A 20,355-nucleotide genomic window follows, 5' to 3' on the forward strand; every position below is an offset into this window, starting at 1 on the left:
AATTTCTCTGTATTCAGTGAATAAAAGATCACTTCTCGACAAACATATGATTACGGCCTAAAAGCCAACTGTCAGAATCCACTTTGAATGAAAATTCCGGACAAACCGTTACACGCCAATCACAGATGTTGATAGTAAACGAAAGAGAAAAGTTTTCTCTTTCATAAACTGTTGTGAACTGTGTTCGACTAGTAACGGTTTGTCTGGAATTTCCATTCAAAGTGGATTTTGACAGTTGGCTTTTAGGCCGTAATCATATGTTTGTCGAGATTTTGATAATGTTTGCACGTTTAACAGTTTAAAGCATCGTTTATAATTAACACTTTAGAAAACTAATTTGTAATGAGAACCTCAAGTTCAATGCAGTAATCCTACACAGAAAAAAAATATTGGTAAAAGTAAGAGTGTTCCGCTCTTAGCAAAAAAACAACCAACGCCAACTATTAGGTTAAAAGTAAAACTTTTAAATTAATCAAGAATAATAATCAAAGTAAAAGTTTTCCTTTTAAGCAAATGAAGAATAGTACTCAAAACAAAAGTTTTATTTTTTAAACTAAGAGTATGTGTTAGTTGTTTTTTGCTAAGAGTGAAAAACTCTTATTTTTACCAACATTTTTTTCTGTGTGTATTGCCATTTCTGGACTGATTTTATGATACCTAAATTATTACAAAACGCAAAAATAGACAATGTTAAAAACGGGTTTGAGTGTTTATAAAATATGTGTAAATCCTAGTGTAAATCTGTATTGTATTTGAATAAAATGTATTATATTAGTATTCCGTATCAGATCTGTACCTGTTTGTTGAAAATCTGTATAAATGGTAACTCTGGGCGGGATGGACCAGTGAAAACTTGCCCCTACCGTAAAACTGCGCCACTGTTCCAAAAAGTTCATTCAATTGCTGCATTGACATTTCTCACGATATCTCTTTTGTTACGAATTTCTTGTTTGTCGCGTTGTAAAATTACATTCATTCATATTTTATACTTCCACAAACAGTTCCAAATCAACAGAGTGGGTTTTCAATAACATTTTAAACGCAAGTGTGTAGCAAAAAACTGCTCAGCTTGGTACTTTTCGTAACAAACGACTCGGTGTTTCAGATGAGTCGTGTTGTAGTAGACAAACGCAACGGAATGTCAACGATATAGCTTCCGCAAGTTTTTCTGGAGGAGGAATGGACTGCAACTCATAAATCATTATTTGGTGTTGTGGGTGGAAAAAGGGGGAAGTGTAACGCGCCCTTGCAGGATTCTGCAGTTACCTTCAAAAAGTAAAAGTGAATCTTGGCCAACAGCAGCGGGGACGACAAGTTGAACAAAAGCGCTGAAGTTGCGAAAATAGTTTTTTTTTCCAGCGGCGACAATGTTCGCAAAATGGTGCCCGAGAGGGTTGGCTATGATATATCTGGTGGTGATAGCTGGCCATCAGTCGTCGGACGGTGCCCATCTAACGGGGTCGTTTCCTGTAGACGGATTTTTTCGGTTTTTAATTAAGTTCGGGTTCCAGAAAACGGAGAAACATTCCCAAAAGAACACCGAATCCGACACATTCGGATATATTTACGGGAACATTACGTCCCAGTGGAATTTTTCGATGCCCATAACGTTAGCCGTACTAGACAAGCACAATTTTTTAGAGTACTACGCTAACCGGAACAATTACAATCGGGAAGTAGCTTGCCAGCGGATGTTCGATAAGTTAGATAAGGTGGCCTTCAACAGCGGATGCAACAAGGGAGCTGAAGCCGATTACTTGCGGAGAATTCCCTGCAAGAAGGGTTCACTCTGTGCGGATGAAGACAATCCGACGAATGTGGTCGCTGGGAGTCAGTTTACTTATGTGATTAGCGATCCCAACGTGCCGAGGTGAGTAAATCGTTATTTATTGAGCATCTGCGTGACGCTTTTCTTTGCCACTTTATCGATGCACTTATTGAAACCTGTTCTCACGTATGTGATAAGCATTGTATCTGCCGTGTACAATCAAAATTATCTCGAGTAGCTGCGACGTACGGTGCTGGAGGTTAATGTCTAATCCGATTGCTTCCATGAATGTGTTGAATGTGGCATTGCATGTCACTTCAGTAAACATAGAAGTAGAAATCTCAGACTGTGGCTGTTTGTGGTAGCTTGAAAGGTTATTTGAGTTGAAAGATTAAGATACGGCGTAGCAATCACATTTCAATTTGTGTAAATGGCTACTTGATACAAGATGTTATCACGGTCGCTCAGAGAAAAAAACGAAAATATATGCATTTGCTCTTGGTTTTTATTATAAATTCTAATCAACGATGCGAAAATATATATCAAACCATTACACATTTCGTTTTACAGATTTTGGTACGTCTCTTTGGTGTCCTGCTATCAAAATGTCACTACCTGCCAGTGGCACTATTACGACTACCGGAAGTATCACGCGGACGCGCCGCCACGAATCGAATACGACATCCAGCTCGTCAATGGGAACCCGAACCGGCAGAGTTTATCCTTCTTCAATCCTTTGCTTTTTCACTTTTCGTTCGATCAGCAAAATACGCTGGAAATGTATCTGATATTTTTCGTCATCTACCTGGTGATGGTTCCGATGCAGATCTACGCGGTTCGGCTGCAGAAACACCCGGTCACGAGACTCTTCACGATCAGTTTAACTTTGGAGTTTATCAGCGTGTGCTTGCTGCTAACTCACACCGTTCGGTATGCGATGAATGGTGTGGGGAATGAGAAGGTAGCCATCACCGGGGATATTTTCGATATTTTCAGCAGGGTATGATTGTTTGATTTTTTTCTGTAGTCTCATTACGTAATTAACGAATGTTTTACCTTATCGTAGACTTCATTCATGCTGATATTATTACTACTAGCGAAAGGTTGGGCCGTCACACGGATGCAGATTTCCGTCAGCAGCTGGATCTTGCTGATGGTTATTTGGATTCCTTACTGCGCGATTCACGTACTTTTGTACATTTGGAATAGGGTATGCTTTAAAATGCATAAATTCGTTTATGTTTTACTAACGTTTTCATAACTTCCAGACTGAAGTCGACATTATATCCGATATCGACGAATATCAGACGTGGCCTGGATGGTTAGTGCTGGCTTGCAGGTACGACGATGATATACTCATAAAATCGAATGGTGAGAAACATTAAGTCAAAATTGTTCACAGGTCAACTATGATGTTGTGGTTTCTGTGGGAACTGCGAACAACGATGAAGTATGAACACTCCACACAAAAATTGGATTTTTTGCTGCACTTCGGCGCTTCAAGTTTAGTGTGGTTCATATATCTGCCCATTGTGGCCATCATCGCAGTGAATGTTAGTCCACTGTGGCGATATAAGTTGCTGTTGGGTAAGAATTCAGGTTTATTAAATTCAATTGTTTGTAAATTTACATTACATTGTTTTTTTTTAGGAATAACGAATTCAGCAGACTGTCTTGCGTACTGCGTAATGATGGGTCTGTTGTGGCCAAACCGGGCTGGTCAGTATCTTCTGCTGACGGGTATCAACTATGCCGGTAAGTCTAGATCATTTTCAAGCGAGGATCCGGCCACCTTGATACATGTAGTTGTTGCAAAAAGTTGGTTGTTCTGTCGGTGCATGCTACAGGTTTTGGATGTCGGTGATCTCGGTTGAAGGTAGCAGGTGCTACTCGGGAATGTGGTAGCTGAGTTGCTCGTGTATCTTGTCCATCATAAATCTAGTGACGGGCAACCATTGCCCTTGGAGTAGTTCATCGTAAAAAACCGAAAATAAAGAAAAAAACAGGAAGATCGGACGTTTGGGGTTAGGGGATTGACATTGCAATTACCTGCGCATTACGCAGGTGCGCATCGAACAATTTCTCCCCGTCCGGGTTGCTCTACCTGAATGGCAACACTCAGTCGACTCGTTGAGTTGGCGGTAGCAGAGCGATTCTGGCCACGGGACATACAACCGCCTTGGCTGCAGCTGTTCGTAGCGTAACTACATGGACGAAAGCATCTGCTTCGGGATGACATCTGATGGTTCGACCAAGAGGTTAATTGGCTGGCGGGATGTTGTCTTCATTCACTATGACGACTCTGCCAACGTCGACAGAGATAGACGGGTTGCACGGAACTGTAGCTATTGCAGGTATTCCGGGTACCAGCGAGACAAAATTGTTTGGAGCCGTTTTTGGGTCAATTCCCAGTGGTTCAAGCGGTTGTAATGAGTCTCCTTCAAATCAGCTTCCAGAACAGTTTGGAGATTATTCCCCGCGAGAAAATGTCCTGGTGTGAGAACCTCAAGATTGGACGGATCGTCCGGCATTGAAGTCAGCGGGCGAGAATTGAGGCACATCTCTATCTGCACCAACAGTATAAGACCGCCAAAGTGTGGTACTCGAAGTGGGATGAATTTCCAGCCAATTTCGTTGTCGGAGCATCAGTCGAAGATCTGATTCCGATCAGACTCATCGACCTTCAGCATGCGGTAGATTTGGTTAAGTGCGTTCGAAGCACCATTGAAAGCGTTAGTGTAGAGCAATGACTCTCAACCTGGGGTTCGCGGACCCCTAGGGGGCCGAAGTCATTGCTGGGGGTCCGCGAAGAAAAATATATTTTTCGAGTGCAGATTGGAATTTCAAGTCTTGTTTCCTAACAAACTGAAAATAACATATTGATAGCATACAAAATCGATGTTCATCCGTGGGGGTCCGCAGCAACCCAGGGCAATTTCTAAGGAGTGGTACGAAAAAGATTGAGAACTGCTGGTGTAGAGTGTAACTCTACCACATTTCCTGCCTACCGCGACCAAACGACGGAGTACAGCTATGAACGCTGAGGTAGTCAGGTCACTCACTAGCTCGATGTGAACTTCCTTCGCAGAAAAACAGACGAATATGGCCACGTAACCGACGTTGGATCACGGTTAAGGACGGTGGACTTCAAATAAAACGGTCCGCAGTAATCGATTTCGCAGACGGAAACCGGTCGGCTTGAAGAAACTCTCGATGCCGGAAGATCTGCTGTGCTCTGTTTGACTAGTGTGGGTTTGCTACGGAAGCAAGTGCGGCAACGGTGAAAGACGAATTCCACGAGATTTTTGCCGCTCAGAATCCAAAGCTTCTGGCGGAGAATTGCTGGTATGCAGGGCCTGCGGACAGTAGCTGTAAATGATAAAAACTAGCCAATAGAACAGTAGATCGTCCTGATCGGGTGTTTCTTCGCACTACTTCAGCGGGGACGACCTTGCAGTAGGTTCACCACTAGCAAGTTCGGGAGTCTCCTCAGCGAAGAGTTCACCCTACGCGGGGTGACAGAGCGAAAGTTCGACGTGTTGGAGCCCTTGTGCGGTAAGTGGTTGGACTGGATGCGTTGCTCGGGATGGCGAGTGGTGTGTACTTCTCCTTTTCCGAACGACGTTGCGAGGCTCGTTTACGAAGCACCTGCATATATCACTGAACGAAAGCTGTCACTCGGCGCAACTGGAGTAGCGAGCGAATAGCTCGGTGCAGAAGCTCAGCCGTTCCGTGATCATAGCAACTAGCTGTATCTTGCGTCCTTCGGCGGACATTTCAGGGGATTCTTCTGCGTGTAACGTCGAATTTGGCCAAAGCCTAAGCTTGATAGCCACGGTGTCCCAGTCCACCATGTACAGTTGAGGATGTCGGCCGGACTAAATTCTCGGGGAATGTCGTCAGCAGGATTGATGACTTTAGGAACATGCTTCCAGTGGTTGAGATCGGTTGATAACTGTATCTGCGAGTCCCGGATTGCGACGAAAGTCTTCCAATGACTCCCGAGTTCCTGCGAAGCCATCGGAGAACCGTAGTGGAATCTGTCCAGAAATACACATTGCAGGCATTGCGGTCAGCTTCTTGTACAGCTGGGTCTGGCGATTGTATGGCGAGTAGAAAGCGGAGCTACATTGAACTTAGTCGCCAACAACTGGACCCAAACTGTGCTGTGTGCTTCGGTTCTGACGTAACAGCACGTCCAATATGCGCGTTCAGGCGCATCGCAGAAAAAGTGAAGCTGAGGCGGGGTACGCGAACTTCACTTAACAGGAAGAGTGTGTTATGAAACAATTTCCATTCTTCTTGGAGTCCCATTTACAAGCTTCACCATTCTGCTTCAGAGTCCAAAGTCGCCGCGTGAAGAGTTTGGTTTTGATGATCGTTGGGCCCACGAGGCGATGTACGATATTATCTTGATTTTCGAAAGGACGGATGCGACTAGTGGCAACTGAACTTTGAACCAGAGTATGTCCAAAATGAGGCCGAGCGTGGAGACGGCCATAGTCATCAGGTGGTACATCCTCCAGAATCTCCGGAGAGTTCGATCTCTTATGCGGTAATCCAGCGCGGACGGTACCATTGCCGATGCCCCACGACGCAGCTTGATGGCGGATTATACGTCCGGCGTCCCAGAAAGAAAATCGTCGATGTAGAAGTCTTCCGTAACTGGTCTACTCACAACTGGATGCGACTGCCTGGTATTCTGTGCTATCTGCTGTAGAGTACGCGTTGCTAGGTACGGAGCGCTCGCTTACGTTACTGTCTGCAGATCATACGTAGCTATGAGTATTGTATTTGGGCTCACTGGTAACCTCCGACAATGATACCAGCAGAGAAATTCAGAGATGGATCTTGGCGGGAAATCGTGCTTATTTTGGACTCCGGAGGACGCTCCGGTCGAACAAAATTCGCCGCCGTACGAAGTTGATTATCTACAAGACGCTGATTAGACTGGTGGTCCTCTACAGCCACGAGTCCTGGACCATGCGCGTGGAGGACTAACGAGTCCTTGGAGTTTTCCAACGAAAGGTGTTGCGTACCATCTATGGTGGCGTGCAGATGGAAGACAGAACGTGGCACAGGTGAATGAACCATGAGTTGCATCAGTTGCTGGAAGAACCATTCATCACGCATACCGCGAGAATAGGACGTTTGCGGTGGGCTGGGCACGTCGTAAGAAGTCAGACGACGATACGGTGAAGATGACTCTTGAGGGCGACCCTACAGGAATAAGAAGACGGGGTGCACAGCGAGCACGATGGATCGACCAGATTGAGGATGACTTGTGGGCCCTTCGAAGACTGCGAGGCTGGCGACAAGCGGCAATAGACCGAGTGGAATGGAGACAGCTTCTGCATACAGCAAGAGACATCTGGGCCTGTGCGCCAAAGAATTCGCTGAAATGGATTATTATCAGGTTGGAGGAATAATGGCCGGTTCATCTTCTTGATGATTGAGAGTAGATCTTGCTGAACTACGGGTCCTACCAAAAGCGTATGGTTCAGTGAATATTCTGACGTCGTCTTGTAGAATGATTCGAACACGCCCCTAACCGTGTCGTTGTGGTACTTGACAGCTTGAAAACGGGATGATGTGAGAGAACAGTGAGGTTTCACGTCATCTAAACCCTCGTCAAGCCTGCTCATGTGACCGAGCTGTAGGTACTCGTTCATAAAGCGATGATATGATTCCTTGATTGCAGGTTCCCGATGCAAACTACGCTCCAGGCTGTGAAAATAGCGTTCTACGATGGCTCTAGAGGCCCTCAGGAATGCTTCAATGCGAGGAAAACATACGACGTACCTTCCAGTCGAATTAGTCACGCTTGACTGTGCGGGCGTACAGCTATCATCATAACGGGTTTCTTTGGTAGAGTGTGCCGGACCAGTGGAAATCGCATCTAACTCCCAAAAACTCTGAAGTGTTGCTTCCAAATCTTTATTGGTAATGGAGAGATTGCAGATTCGGGGAATGCAGGAAGATTCATTGGACGAGGAACCAGAGACAGCCCCCTTGAATGGCGTTTCGATTACCCATAGAAAACCGTTACCGAGCGAGATCTTCCTACCGGTATGAAGTTCCTAGAAGGCCTCACTTCCGATGATGAGGTCAATGCTTACTGGGAATGTGTGGGCATGGTCGGTAGCTCTGCGAGTGGCTGCTTCAGGACGAGAAACTCGAGCTTTGTGAAGAATGGCTGAGTTCTTCATTCAATGACGGCGGTGATGGCATTTTTCATCCATTGCGTTTAGAGATCGATTCCTGCGACCGAAAGGTCTACCTTGGGGCGACGACTGAGAAGAACTTTCGCTAACTGACGAGAGATGAAGTTGGACATTGACGTCGAGTAGAGCACGAGCCTTGAATGTCATGATCGTGAACAATGTTGAGAACAACCGTTTTCAGTAGAACCATACTAAATGCAGTTGGAATCATCATGCTGACCTACGGTGGAGCAGAACCCGAACTGGGCGAAAGCGGCTGTTGAGCCGCTGAAGATTGTGGGGATGATTTCGTAATGGCAGGACTCGACGACACCCTTAATGGAGAGAAATTGTGTAAGATGGAGTGATGCCTTTCGTGGCACATACGACACGTAAGCTTCGACACATTTTCTGACTGGATTGGCCGAAGCTCAGTCATTTCCAACACAACCGTTTTTGCAGAACCAGTTCTCGGCGCTGGCGGACATCCTGAACATGCTAACAGACATGGACATTGGTTGGTTGGGCGTAGCAGCTGCGTTAACAGGGAACTGCGCCGGTTGTTTTATATCTTGTCCGACGGAATTGAGAACGCGCACCCGCTGATACAGGAATTCAACCAGTTCCTCGTTTTGGCTGCTCATTTTCTCTTACCATGCTCGCAATGTGGATTGGTTTAGTTCGTACGACAGCATGTTCACCAGCGGCGTATCCTGATGCTCCACAGGTTCATCCAATTTCGCCAACTCTCGTACATGGCGCTGGAAATCGTCGAACGGGCTGAGAATGCGCTTAGCAACCTCCTGCTTGACCGCTGGCAGCTCGTAGAATGTCCTGTTTAGGACACTGCCACTTGAGAAAACGGTGATTGTCGTACGTCTTGTATAGGGCGTCCCATGTTGACGCATAGATGTCGGCTTCGGCGTCAACCGACTAGAATGGCTTCTTCGCGCCCCCTTCAAGGGTCTTTAGTAGGTACTGAAGTTTGGCGAACGCTGGAATGAATGCAGTATGGATGTAAAGGTACCCTGAACTAACAACCAACGTGAGAAATCACCATTAAATCTAGGTAGGCCGATCTTTCGAAAACGGAGGTGTCGGTTTCTGAGGAGACGAAGCCGAAACGTAACTGTGTAAAAAAAAATGGCTGGGTAATGTCTGCGACATAACCGGAGAGATGTAGAATACATAAGGAACACGTTCTTCAAATATGTTGATACTCATTGGAATTTTCGGACAAAAGGTGATTTGGGCGAGGAATATTTCAAATTATTCTTTACAAAAATGATGGTGGTCCTGAAAAGGACTGTTTTTGTTGGCGTTGTTGGCCTTGGTGAGGGAGATGGCTAACGATGAAATGAATTGTTAGCATGAGGAAGTCGCATAGTACTGGCCAATGGCAGAACAGATAATAATTGATTCCTGAAAATCATTTTTTTCTTTATTCATGTAAATTACACATACTTACAAATCTAATAGATGATTCCTGGTCATATTTCTGAATCATTAGTGCGAACATTGTGTAATTTGGTTAAGTACAATGAAAGTTACAAACTTTCCAAACTCGACCTTCTGTTCCTTCCGAAATATTGAAATGGGGTGTCTATATTAAACCGTTAGTCGTGGTCACAATAAAAAAACCAGACGTTGGAACGATAGCCTACAGATTAGTTGCTCTGTATCCCCTTTAGTTGGGGCGAAATTCTTGCAGGGCGACAGTTCCTGATCGGTAGTTGGTTGCGATGGGTCACCAGTAGCTGGGGCACTTTTTCGGACCGTCGTCATTGCCAACTGCTTTCCTTCGGTGGACTGGCTGCTTGCTAGTACTTGAACGAATACGAATGGTGAGAAAAACCGACCGACAGATATTTATATAATCGCGCTAATATGTACTACTATCGCTTTCTCGCTCGTTCTCGTGCCGTGCATGAGCCTTTCCTTTCCGTCCAGCTTCTAATGGCCTAACCAAAGGAATATGCCGTCTTTCCCCCACCAACTGCTCTCGTCAAGCAACCCAATACGAACAATCATAGGAACAAACATGTAGTTGACCTATATATAAACTTTTCATTATTTTATTGTTCCATATTGACGGTTCTATGCGGGATGGGCTGAAAATTTCCACTTTTCAGAGTCGTTTTCGAAAGATTTTTCAAAACACATTTTTTTGTTATTAGTGCATGTTATACATACTTCAAATTTTAATACAAATCTTGTGAAAATATTTCCTTGTAGTGAAAATTAGCTGCAGACTCGACACCTACCTGACGGCACATTGTGGAGGCTAGCTCAACCGCTGAGGACTATAACAAGTAGATCGCGGCGAAGCGAGGCGCTGGGAGCTTATTGGTTCACGGAACGGATATCGGTACCGAGAGAAATTTCGCCACATTCTGTAGTCCTTGACTGACGGCGAACATGGACTTGAGAGTGTGAGAGAAGTATCCCCATAGAGACCACCAGGCGATTCTGCAGCACGAAGAAGGACGGGCCGCAAGCTAAAGTGGAAGACGAAAGCCTTTAACGAAAACCTCTTTGTTGAGTTACTTCGGCGAACGACGGAATCAAGTACGTTGATGCGGCAAGAAGGATTGTGACGGCTTGTGACGTTACAATGTTACGAAAACTAGGGCCATGCAGTAGACGGCGTGCAGATTACGGGTTAAATGAGTAGCTCAGTACGCTACACGCTGCTTGTCTTAGATCCAGAAGGCGGGCTCAGAGCGTAAGATCGGAGAGTGAGAGAGGAGCGCAAGCGACGTTTCGAGAAGGTAGGGAATCTTTAAAACGGAAGATCAAGCTTAGCAAGCCAATTGCCATAAGTAGCTGTGCTGAGAAATAAACGCCAATCCCTGGGGGACGCGTACTGAGTCGTCATGACGAAGACGAGGGTCTGCGACACCAGCTGAAATATACCCGGAAACACTAAAGATAATCGTTGAGGGTCTCTTCCCGAATCACGATTCAACTACCTGGTCACCGACACCGTACGACGAAGAAGAAAGAGGAAACAGGATGGATGCTACTGCTGAAGTCTTTAGATGATGGTAATCCCCGAAATGAGGAAGGTGCAGAAACTCATGTTGCTGCCAAAGTGTGGAAAGTCATCGAGCCATGCAACCTCGAATAGACCAATGCCACAGCGTGGCATAAAAGAATGAGCCAGATCATGAAGAGCTACTTCCAAAGTAGAGCACTGCTGTACCAGACGAACAAACGGGCAATAGGCAATGTGAGTCACAGCGGGCGTTCCTCAGGGCTCCATTCTCTGTCCAACACTTTGCAATGAGATGTATGATGGGGTCTTAACACTGCGGCTTCCCAGGAAAGCGAAAATCGTTGGTTTCGTGGACGATGTGTCACTAACGGTGAGACACTTGAAGAAATGGAGGTGTCGGTGACGGAGACAATGAAACCGCGAAAAGCTGAACAGGACGCTTCGACTGCTGGACGTACGAGTTGCGATTGTGTACCGGAGGCAGTATGCCTTGTCGCCGAGATGATCCCCATCTACATTACCCTGACGGAGGATATCAAGTGCTACAAACAGTGAAACGCCAGAAACGTGAGGAAGATGATGAGAATTGATTCTATCGTGACGTGGCAGCAGGAATGTGACAATACGGAGAAAGGAAAGTGGACCTACCGGCTCATCCAAACTTGTCGGCGTGGGTCAATAGAAAGCACGGAGCACATATTGATAGCATACAAAATTGATGTTTATCTATGGGGGTCCGCAGTAACCCAGTGTGATATCTAAGGAGTCCGTGGTACGAAAAAGGTTGAGAACCGCTGATGTAGATGATGACCGTCTTACAACGGAATGGACATCGAACACGGTTTCGGGAGAGCAATCACCGCCAGGGAATTCTCCGCAGGAATAAGCTAGATTCACCGCCGAGGACTAGTCGAGTAGACTGCAACAGAGCCAGTATGAGTCGTCGAAACGCCAGCGAACCGGACGTCACGCTCCATGCGGATTCGTCAGACCGACCACGGCACCCCACCGGTTGTTCCGATAGAAAAATAGCGAAAACCAAAGAAGAATCGATATTGGGACAACTTTTTTCGCCAGGGAACTCTCCGTTAGCGTAAGCTAAATTCACCGCTGGGGACTAGCCTGAGTAGACAGCGACGAGACATCACTAGTCGCGGGTCATCGGCGCACCAGTGCACCGGACACCCTGCTTCACCAGAATCGCCGAACTGACCTCGGCACCTAGCTGATTAGCTCGATCTCGGGAGAACTTCTCTCGCCGGGGAATTCTCTATCGGAGTAGGTCAGGTCCATCGTCGGGGACTAGACCGAGTTGTTCGCAAACAAGTCGAGGAGCTGAATGGATCATCAAGGAAGTAGTGCTAAATGGCCCAAGAAGAGAACTAAAGGGCTTAAAGGAGTTGCGGTGCTAAATGGCACCGGTCACGGAGCCAAAGGTCTCAAGAAGTTGTAGTACTGAAGAATCGGTATCGGGAGCACTTCTTTCGTCTGGGAACTCTCCGTCAGCGTACAGTCAGATTCACCGCCGGGAACGAGACCGCGTAGATCGCGACGATACACCACCAGCCGCGCCGGGGCTCCAGCAAACCGGATGCCCTACTCTACCGGAATCACCGAACTGACCGCAGCACCTGGCTGGTTGGCTCGCTTTCGAACTTCTCTCGCCGGGGAACTTTTCGTCGGAGTAGGCTAGATCTATCGTCGGGGACTAGACCGAGTAGTTCGCGAACCAGTCGGAAGCTCAACGAAGAAGTGGTACTGAATTGCACAAGGGAACTGAAGGGCTCAGTAAATTAGACAGTCTGAAGTTTGCCGCCCAGATTGTCCTCGTAGGGGAAGAGCATTAATTCTATACCAACAGCTAGCTTTCCTACCTTGACTACCCAAACCCGTTCACTGAGTTGTTGGTTTTGAACATTTTTTCATATATATATATATATATATATATATATATATATATATATATATATATATATATATATATATATATATATATATATATATATATATATATATATATATATATATATATATATATATATATATATATATATATATATATATATATATATATATATATATATATATATATATATATACAAAAAAAATCATATCCCCCCCCCCCAAAAAAATTTCTTACTACGCCACTGTGTTTGGTGGAAAGATGGATCGATGAATGGACTCACCGGAGAACGGTACCTTAATGACAAGGCAGTGGCATTTATCACCAGTACCTTCACTGACAACAACAGCTTCCCAAGCGACGCTCGTTTAGCGTCCAAAATGGCTCTTGCAGACGTGGCTGTCGGGGGTCAACTACCTCCCGTTCCGTTGAATAGCGACCAGCCCCAAAGTCCCAGCTTTCCACAACACCATCAGAATCACTTGCCGTCGTGTTGCGGTTTTTCCACTTACGCGCTTGATTTCGCGCGAATCTTTATTCTAACCGCGCGATTGCGTTTGCCGAAATTTCCACACTACCGCACAATGCACTTGCGGTTTGAATTGTCATCGATCCAGTTCGAAGGACCATAATGTTCGAGCCCGAGCTTTTGCCGGTCACCAAATGACTTACTTTCCACCACAAACTATCACCGAAACTGCAACGTTCTTCTTTCTTGCACTTATTTGTTCCACAGATCGCTCTTCCAATGCGATCGTCGCACACACTACTTGTGTAGCTAAAACTAGATTGCTTCCAAAACTGTAGATTACATAGACATTCGGTGGGGCTTTAGTTCAAAATACAAACAGAACCGATGAATGTAGTACTGTTCGATTGTTTCAATCAGATCAGAGTAATATTTATTTATTATAAAAATAATGTATGGCAATTAGTGAAATCATCTTTACCCCCCTTTCAGGTATGGACGAACTGGACGAGTTCAATGAGGCGCCGCACGTGGTTCATCGGGACTCGGACGTGCTGGGGGTGGACTGCGATGACGATTTCGCGGAAAATGACGACGAAATCGAAACTCTGGTGCTAAGCACGGATGATCTACTGAGTAATGGTGGTGCCAATCATCATCAGCCGCAGGTGGTGAGTAGCGGGGGCAGCAAACCTCTGGTGCTGAACGGGCGCAGTCGAAACATTCTGTAAGTATTCAATTTTAACAATAATCTGTATCTTTATACCTGCGTAATACGGGAACGACGAATTTTGTACATACTAGGTCAAACGATTTTTATGGAATTTTTCAAAACCTGCTATTAATATATTGATAAATATTGAATCTTACAAAGAAGCCACGTAAAAGTATAGGAAATAAAAAATCCAAACCATGTGCCATACTGAAGATAATTAATTCATCGCTTGTTGATAAGTAGGAAGATATGGGGCGGATTAGCGAGCACAAAGCTGTTAGAGCACCCCTCTTGAGACTAGCAGTTACAGATTGACGGCTGCGTAATCGAAGACTCCACTAGTTTTTCCTCTAGTTTTGAGCCGGTAGCACGAGCGTTGTGAGAGGCACCTTCCAGTAGTTAAGGCGTGTGATATAGAAAGAAATATAGCAATTAACGACAGGCCAAGAATAATGATGTTATTTGTACATAGGATTTAATGAAATGTAAAACCAGCAAATAGTAGGTAAAACTTAACTAGTGAAACGAACAAGTATTTCAATTGAAGCTACGATTTTGTCAGTGTACGGTCTCTGGAAAAAGAAGATCACCTCATGCTTACCTGCTACATTAGAATCCCTTCGTTAGTTCCGACTGGAAGGGCCTTTTAGCTGTTGTAACACTAACGAAGTATAGCACAATGTGAGATGCATTTTTGAACCGGTAGTTACTGATAAAAAACAGAACATTAATTTCAGTTTTACTGTACTCTAGAATAGAGCAGCGTTTCGTAACTCTTCTTAATAGTGTTCGGTGTAGCTAATTTTGAATTGCAGTTTGGTACTTTTCCTACGCTCTATTTGTACAAGTTAGCAACTACATTGATTGTTTAGCAAGATCGTGTGACATATCTCCAAAAAATGTTGAAATTGCTCAGAGAATAACACTATTTTTGCTTAATTTAGAATTCGAACTTCCAAGTTCTTCGAGTTTTCTCTGAAACCTGCATTTGTGCCCAAAACATTTTTTGTTTATTGGATTTTAGACGTCATTTCCTTTCCTGCTCAACTAATTGTTAATAGTTTTTCGCCAATCGATAGAAAAGTGTTCAATTAGTCTCTGGTCCAACACCAACATTTTGTTTGCTACGTCAAACCACAGAGAACAGACATATAAGCTGGAATAAACTTTCCCGAAAAACCTGTGTAAACATTTAAATGAAAATGCGTTGAAAAATCATCATCGCATACAAGTTCGCATGCGCCCAGTTAAGCTCAGCCGGAAATGAACTGGAATTCCGGCTGGTTCCAGTTCGCATTCCGGCTCCATTGACACAACCGATTCTAACTAGTAACTAGTTAGAATCGGTTGTGTCACTGGAGCCGGAATACGAACTGGAACCAGCCAGAATTCCAGTTCATTTCTGGTTGAACTTTACTGGGCGTAAGTCACCATTGTATCCAAGTTTGTACACAAGTCCCGTATATCGATTAGTGGCCAATCGAAGCGCCGGCTAGTGGCAAGTTGCTACTTGTTGTGGTCATTTCAAAGCGATAGTTTTATTTCTTACACAAGTTGAATACTTTACTTGTATGTCAGTTCTCAGTGGTCAAACTTATAAAATAACGAAAATCGACCGAAAGGATTATCTCACAATCAGCGTGAAAAAAAAGCAAAATTTTGGATCTTTCTATTCGTTGTTTCCCTTAAACCGTGAATTTTTGTTTCTTCGAATGTTTTCATACCTACACGTTACTTTAAATTTTGGTGGATAGATTGCTGACTGATATTCAGTTCGGCTGCCATTTTTCTTGCTAACCGATCGCAGCCACGACGAATTCGCTCCCGAACAACCTTAACAATTTGCGGAGTCCTGACGCATCGTTTGCTGATGGTCAGATTGTATGATTATGCCATTTTCTAGTATATCATCAATCTGTTCTTTCACGGTTTGTTTGTGAGTATGTGGGCACCTGTATGTCTTTGTGTAATTTCTTTATAATAGAAATGTATAGAATTCGCTCAAACTTTCAAGAGTTTTTCCGAGGTCCGCAGGGCCGAACTCGACTCAGCTCAATGATTTGGCACAATGTCTGTGTGTTTTTACGAAGCAGAAAAAACTTTCAAAAAAGCCTTTGCCAGAAAAAAATGTACAAAAAACAACATCTCAGCGAACGGGTTTGGGCTGCCACCCGACCCGCTTAAAAACTGCTCTTGTCCAGAACTCGTATCATTCATCACCACTTACTCGTTGAACTCCCCCATACCCAGGTGCTTCAGGGCACGCATCGATGGGATGGATTGTCCCTCAACGCTGATCACGATACGCTGGATTACGGTTGCTGACCAACACTACCTCGCTGCAATTTAACGTCATGCATGCAGGTTTCCACGATGCTTATTGTCTCTGCCGTTATCGTCAGGACAAAATCATCATGCAAAGCCGACGATCTCCACTCTCCTTGGCAGTTCCAGTGTCAACACTCCGTTGTACATTATATTCCAGAGCGTTGGGCCGAGTATGGAGCCCAGAGGTACTCCCGCCGTGACCCTAATCGACCTCAGTACTCAGTGCTGGAAGTAACTTTTCAGCACCTTGCACAAATAGTCCGGAAACCGCATCGTAGCGCTGTACGGCGATAGCTCCCCAGCTAGCACTGCTGAAGCGATTACCCCTTCTCTTTTACTTCCAGGCTTTCTCCGCGTTCGCGATGACTGTGCGGGTGGCGTCCACCGTCGATATCCCTTTCCGGAACCAGAACTGCTTCTGCAATAGTCCGTTCTCCCTTTCAGCGTAGGCCGTCAGCCTGTTGAGTATGACCCTTTCCAGAAGTTTATCAAGAGTATCCAGCAGGCATATAGGTCGATATGATGCTGGATTCCCTGGTGGTTTTCCTGGTTTTGGCAGCAACACCAGCTTCTGTATCTTCCATCTACCCGGGATGCAGCCTTCGTCCAGGCATTTCTGTAGGACTATCCTGAACATGTCCGGAAATGCCAAGATCGCGGTCTTCAGTTCCACGTTGGGGATACCATCCGGTCTGGGAGCTTTCCTCGCCTTCAGCCCTTTTGCCACTACAAGGAGCTCGTCGTTGGAAACTCGATTGTCACCAGCATCGATGGCGTTCCGCCATGGCTTGGATCACTTTAAATCAATGCACTACATACATACGGAATCATTGTTCGAAAGTCGAACTAAAAAGAATGACAAAGGTACACCAAAGGTGCGCAAAACTGAGACTTCGCCAAGGGCGCCAGTAGGGAATGTAATGAAGTTTGTTTACATCGTGTTTACGTTTTTTTGCTCTGGAGAAAGTTCCATTTTATCTGTGTTTTACTTACCGTTTTTCGACAAAAAAGTTTCCAGTCGCTTGACGGACATTCTGTTTTGTTTCGTGTACTGCTCACCAGTGAAATCCTTGTGCTAAAATGCTTCATTTCGCCGTGTGAAAACTTTGTGAGTCTACGGTGAAATTGTGAGACGGTAACCTGTGTGTAATTCCACACAAAAAAATTTACGCGCTCACTTCGCCATCTGCACGCGAATAGTGGAAAGTGTTCCCCACACTTCAACTTTGTACACAGCGAGACGAAATCTCGGGTGGGTTTTCAAAAGGTCGTAAGCAACAAAACGCGGGTTGAAATCAGCTATGAGTTATAGTTGCAAGTCATGCGACTCTCCCGTTAATCGGATTGAGAATATTGCATGTCGCGGCCATTGCGGATCGATTTTCCACCGCACCTGTATACCCGGTATGCAACGATCCGCACAAGACCTGTTGTCTAGTTTCAACAACAACCTGTAGTGGATCTGTGACGATTGTGCTCGCTGTTTCAACGAGTGGGTGCAGTTATCCGTTTCCGCTGCTCCCATTGTGGACACAAAAAAATTATGTGAGGCTGTAGATAATTTGAACACGGTCGTCTCAAATCTCTCGAGCCGTATTGAAAATCATTTTCCAATCAATTATGGTTCTGTAATTCAAATGAAGCTGTTTGTCAAGCGACTTCCGGAGGATCTGCCCACTTCGAAATGACGTCGCGAGAATAATGCTAAAATTCGCGCCACTGCAGCCGCTGTCTGTGGTACTAGAGCCATTCAGCGGGAAATCAGAACAGTTGCTGATGAGCGGAAGCAGTTTTGGGTATATTTGAGCCGTCTTGACCCGAGCCATACAGTGGAGGAAATCGTTGCAATGACCCAAGAATGCCTTGGAATAAGCGATGCGTCCAAAGCAATTTTGTTGGTCAAGAAGGATACCGATCTCACGAAACTCAACTTCGTTTCTTTCCGAGTTGAGCTTCCGAGCGAACTAAAGGACACTGCACTCAAAGAGTCCACTTGGCCGACTGGAGTACTCGTTCGGGAATTTAATTTCGACCAGCCAAAGCAGGATAGATTTCGCTAATGGGATACCGGGATGCACCGCAGCTTGTATTATGGAAGCCCTCAATCCCCCCGCCACAGTCCAGCTACTTCAGCCAACGTTCACCAGTCGTTCCGGTCCTGTGTGCGGGAGTGGAGAAAGGGTCTTCCAAACTTTCCTCTGCGGCAAGTACCCATCCTTTCTGAATAATTCAAGCGCTGAAATGTTCCTCGATTCCATTCTCTGTTAATTGTAGCGTATCAGCACCAGATGCCGTTCTTCCTGCCTGCGAACCGTAGCTGTTTACGAGAGACGCCTAGTCCAGCTACATTGCACCCGTCCCGCGTAATTTCGTCTCTTCGGTCACCGGGACGCATACTTGCCGCCAGCCGTGAGGAAGCCCTTAGTCCCCCCACCACAGTCGAGCCCTTCCTGCCAGCGATCAGCAGCCGTCCCAGTCCTGTGGTGGAGATGGGACAAGGGGTCTTCCGCAAACCTACCTCATGCAAGTACAATGCAGCGGTGAGCTCTTCCTTGACTCAAAGCTCTTCGATTTCTAGAATTGGTCAAGGACGGGCTAAACTGCTGCTATACTACCAAAATGTTGGTGGTATTAATTCAATCGTTGAGCAATACCGTCTTGCAGTCTCCGATAAGAGTTTTGACATCATTGTCTTCGTCGAAACATGGTTGAACGATGACACGCTTTCCAGTCAAGTGTTCGGTACTGAATACGAGGTGTTTCGCTGTGACCGGAGCCCTAACAACAGCTGAAAATCCACCGGAGGCGGCGTATTAGTAGCGGTTAAAACCAGCTTGAAGGCAAGAATCGTCGAGAACACTTCTTGGGTTTGTCTAGAGCAGGTTTGAACGATTATCGAGCTTGGCGACCGTAAGTTGTACTTGTGTGCTTTGTATGTTCAACCCGACCGCGCTCGTGATACCGAATACGTTGAAGCACACTGTAGCTCAGTTTTTACTATCCTCGAAGATGCTAACTGCTATTGATGAGATCATGGTACTAGGAGATTTTATTCTTCCTAGCATTTCATGGAAATCTTCCTGTAATGGATTTCTTTATCCGGATTCGGACCATTCCGTTCTCTGTGGTGCATGAATTCGATATATTACCACTTTCTGTCTCCTACAATTTCCGTAAAGCTGATCATCGCAGTATCGCAGACCTTCTTTCCACCATCGATTGGGAAAATATTCTGGACCCCGAACATGTCGAAACCGCAGTTCAAACCTTTTCAAACGTTCTGGTGTACGCTATTGACAGGCACGTTCCAAAGAAAGTTCACAATCAACAAACCGGCCCTCCATGGCAAACGAGTACACTGCGACGGCTGAAGTCTATAAAGAGAGCTGCCCTGCGGAGGTTTCCCAAGTATCGCACAATATCACTCAGGGACTAATATGTCAGTCTCAACCATGCGTACAAACGAGCCAGTCAACACTGTTTCCATCGATATCAGCATAATATTCAGCGTAATCTCAAGTCGCATCCTAAACGTTTCTGGAAATATGTGAACGAGCAGCGCAAGGAATCAGGCCTGCCGTCGTCTATGACTCTCAATGGGAACACAGCTACCACATCTCGAGACATATGTGCACTTTTTTCGGAAAAATTCGCGAATGTATTCACAGATGAGGCACTAACTATTGAGCAAATCGAACTCGCTGTTAGCAGAGGTCCACTTGTGGGTCACACTCTGGGTGCTATCGATTTTAATGCAACGATGATTACCAGAGCTTCCTCTCGACTTAAGTCATCTTTCAATCCGGAACCCGATGGGCTCCCCTCCGCGATACTGAAAAGGCACATCGAAGTTTTGGTTGCTCCGCTTCTTCAGATCTTTAGAGCATCGATTACTAGAGGTATTTTTCCATCTTGCTGGAAATCAGTGAACATGTTCCCAGTTCATAAAAAGGGCAATAAGCGAGACGTCA

At 45.4% G+C, this 20,355-nt stretch overlaps 1 protein-coding gene across 2 annotated transcripts in view; it reads left to right on the forward strand.

Annotated features, from left to right (window-relative positions):
* The first annotated feature begins 967 nt into the window (after positions 1-967).
* The window catches only part of LOC131692024 (integral membrane protein GPR180-like), a 129,315-nt gene continuing 109,927 nt past the window's right edge, over positions 968-20,355 (forward strand). Inside the window, exons 1-9 of one of the 2 annotated variants that reach the window (XM_058978849.1) lie at positions 970-1,045; positions 1,106-1,870; positions 2,339-2,768; positions 2,835-2,978; positions 3,037-3,107; positions 3,171-3,355; positions 3,419-3,523; positions 13,834-14,068; positions 14,146-15,368. In XM_058978849.1, coding sequence (XP_058834832.1) covers positions 1,368-1,870; positions 2,339-2,768; positions 2,835-2,978; positions 3,037-3,107; positions 3,171-3,355; positions 3,419-3,523; positions 13,834-14,068; positions 14,146-14,194 — 1,722 coding nt within the window. In that variant the 5' untranslated portion in view covers positions 970-1,045; positions 1,106-1,367 and the 3' untranslated portion in view covers positions 14,195-15,368. Of the gene's footprint in view, positions 1,871-2,338; positions 2,769-2,834; positions 2,979-3,036; positions 3,108-3,170; positions 3,356-3,418; positions 3,524-13,833; positions 14,069-14,145; positions 15,369-20,355 lie in introns of those variants that run through there. The other variant, XM_058978850.1, reaches the window with a different exon arrangement.

Source organism: Topomyia yanbarensis, chromosome 3 (assembly GCF_030247195.1).
Source record: "Topomyia yanbarensis strain Yona2022 chromosome 3, ASM3024719v1, whole genome shotgun sequence".
Classification (NCBI taxonomy): domain Eukaryota; kingdom Metazoa; phylum Arthropoda; class Insecta; order Diptera; family Culicidae; genus Topomyia; species Topomyia yanbarensis.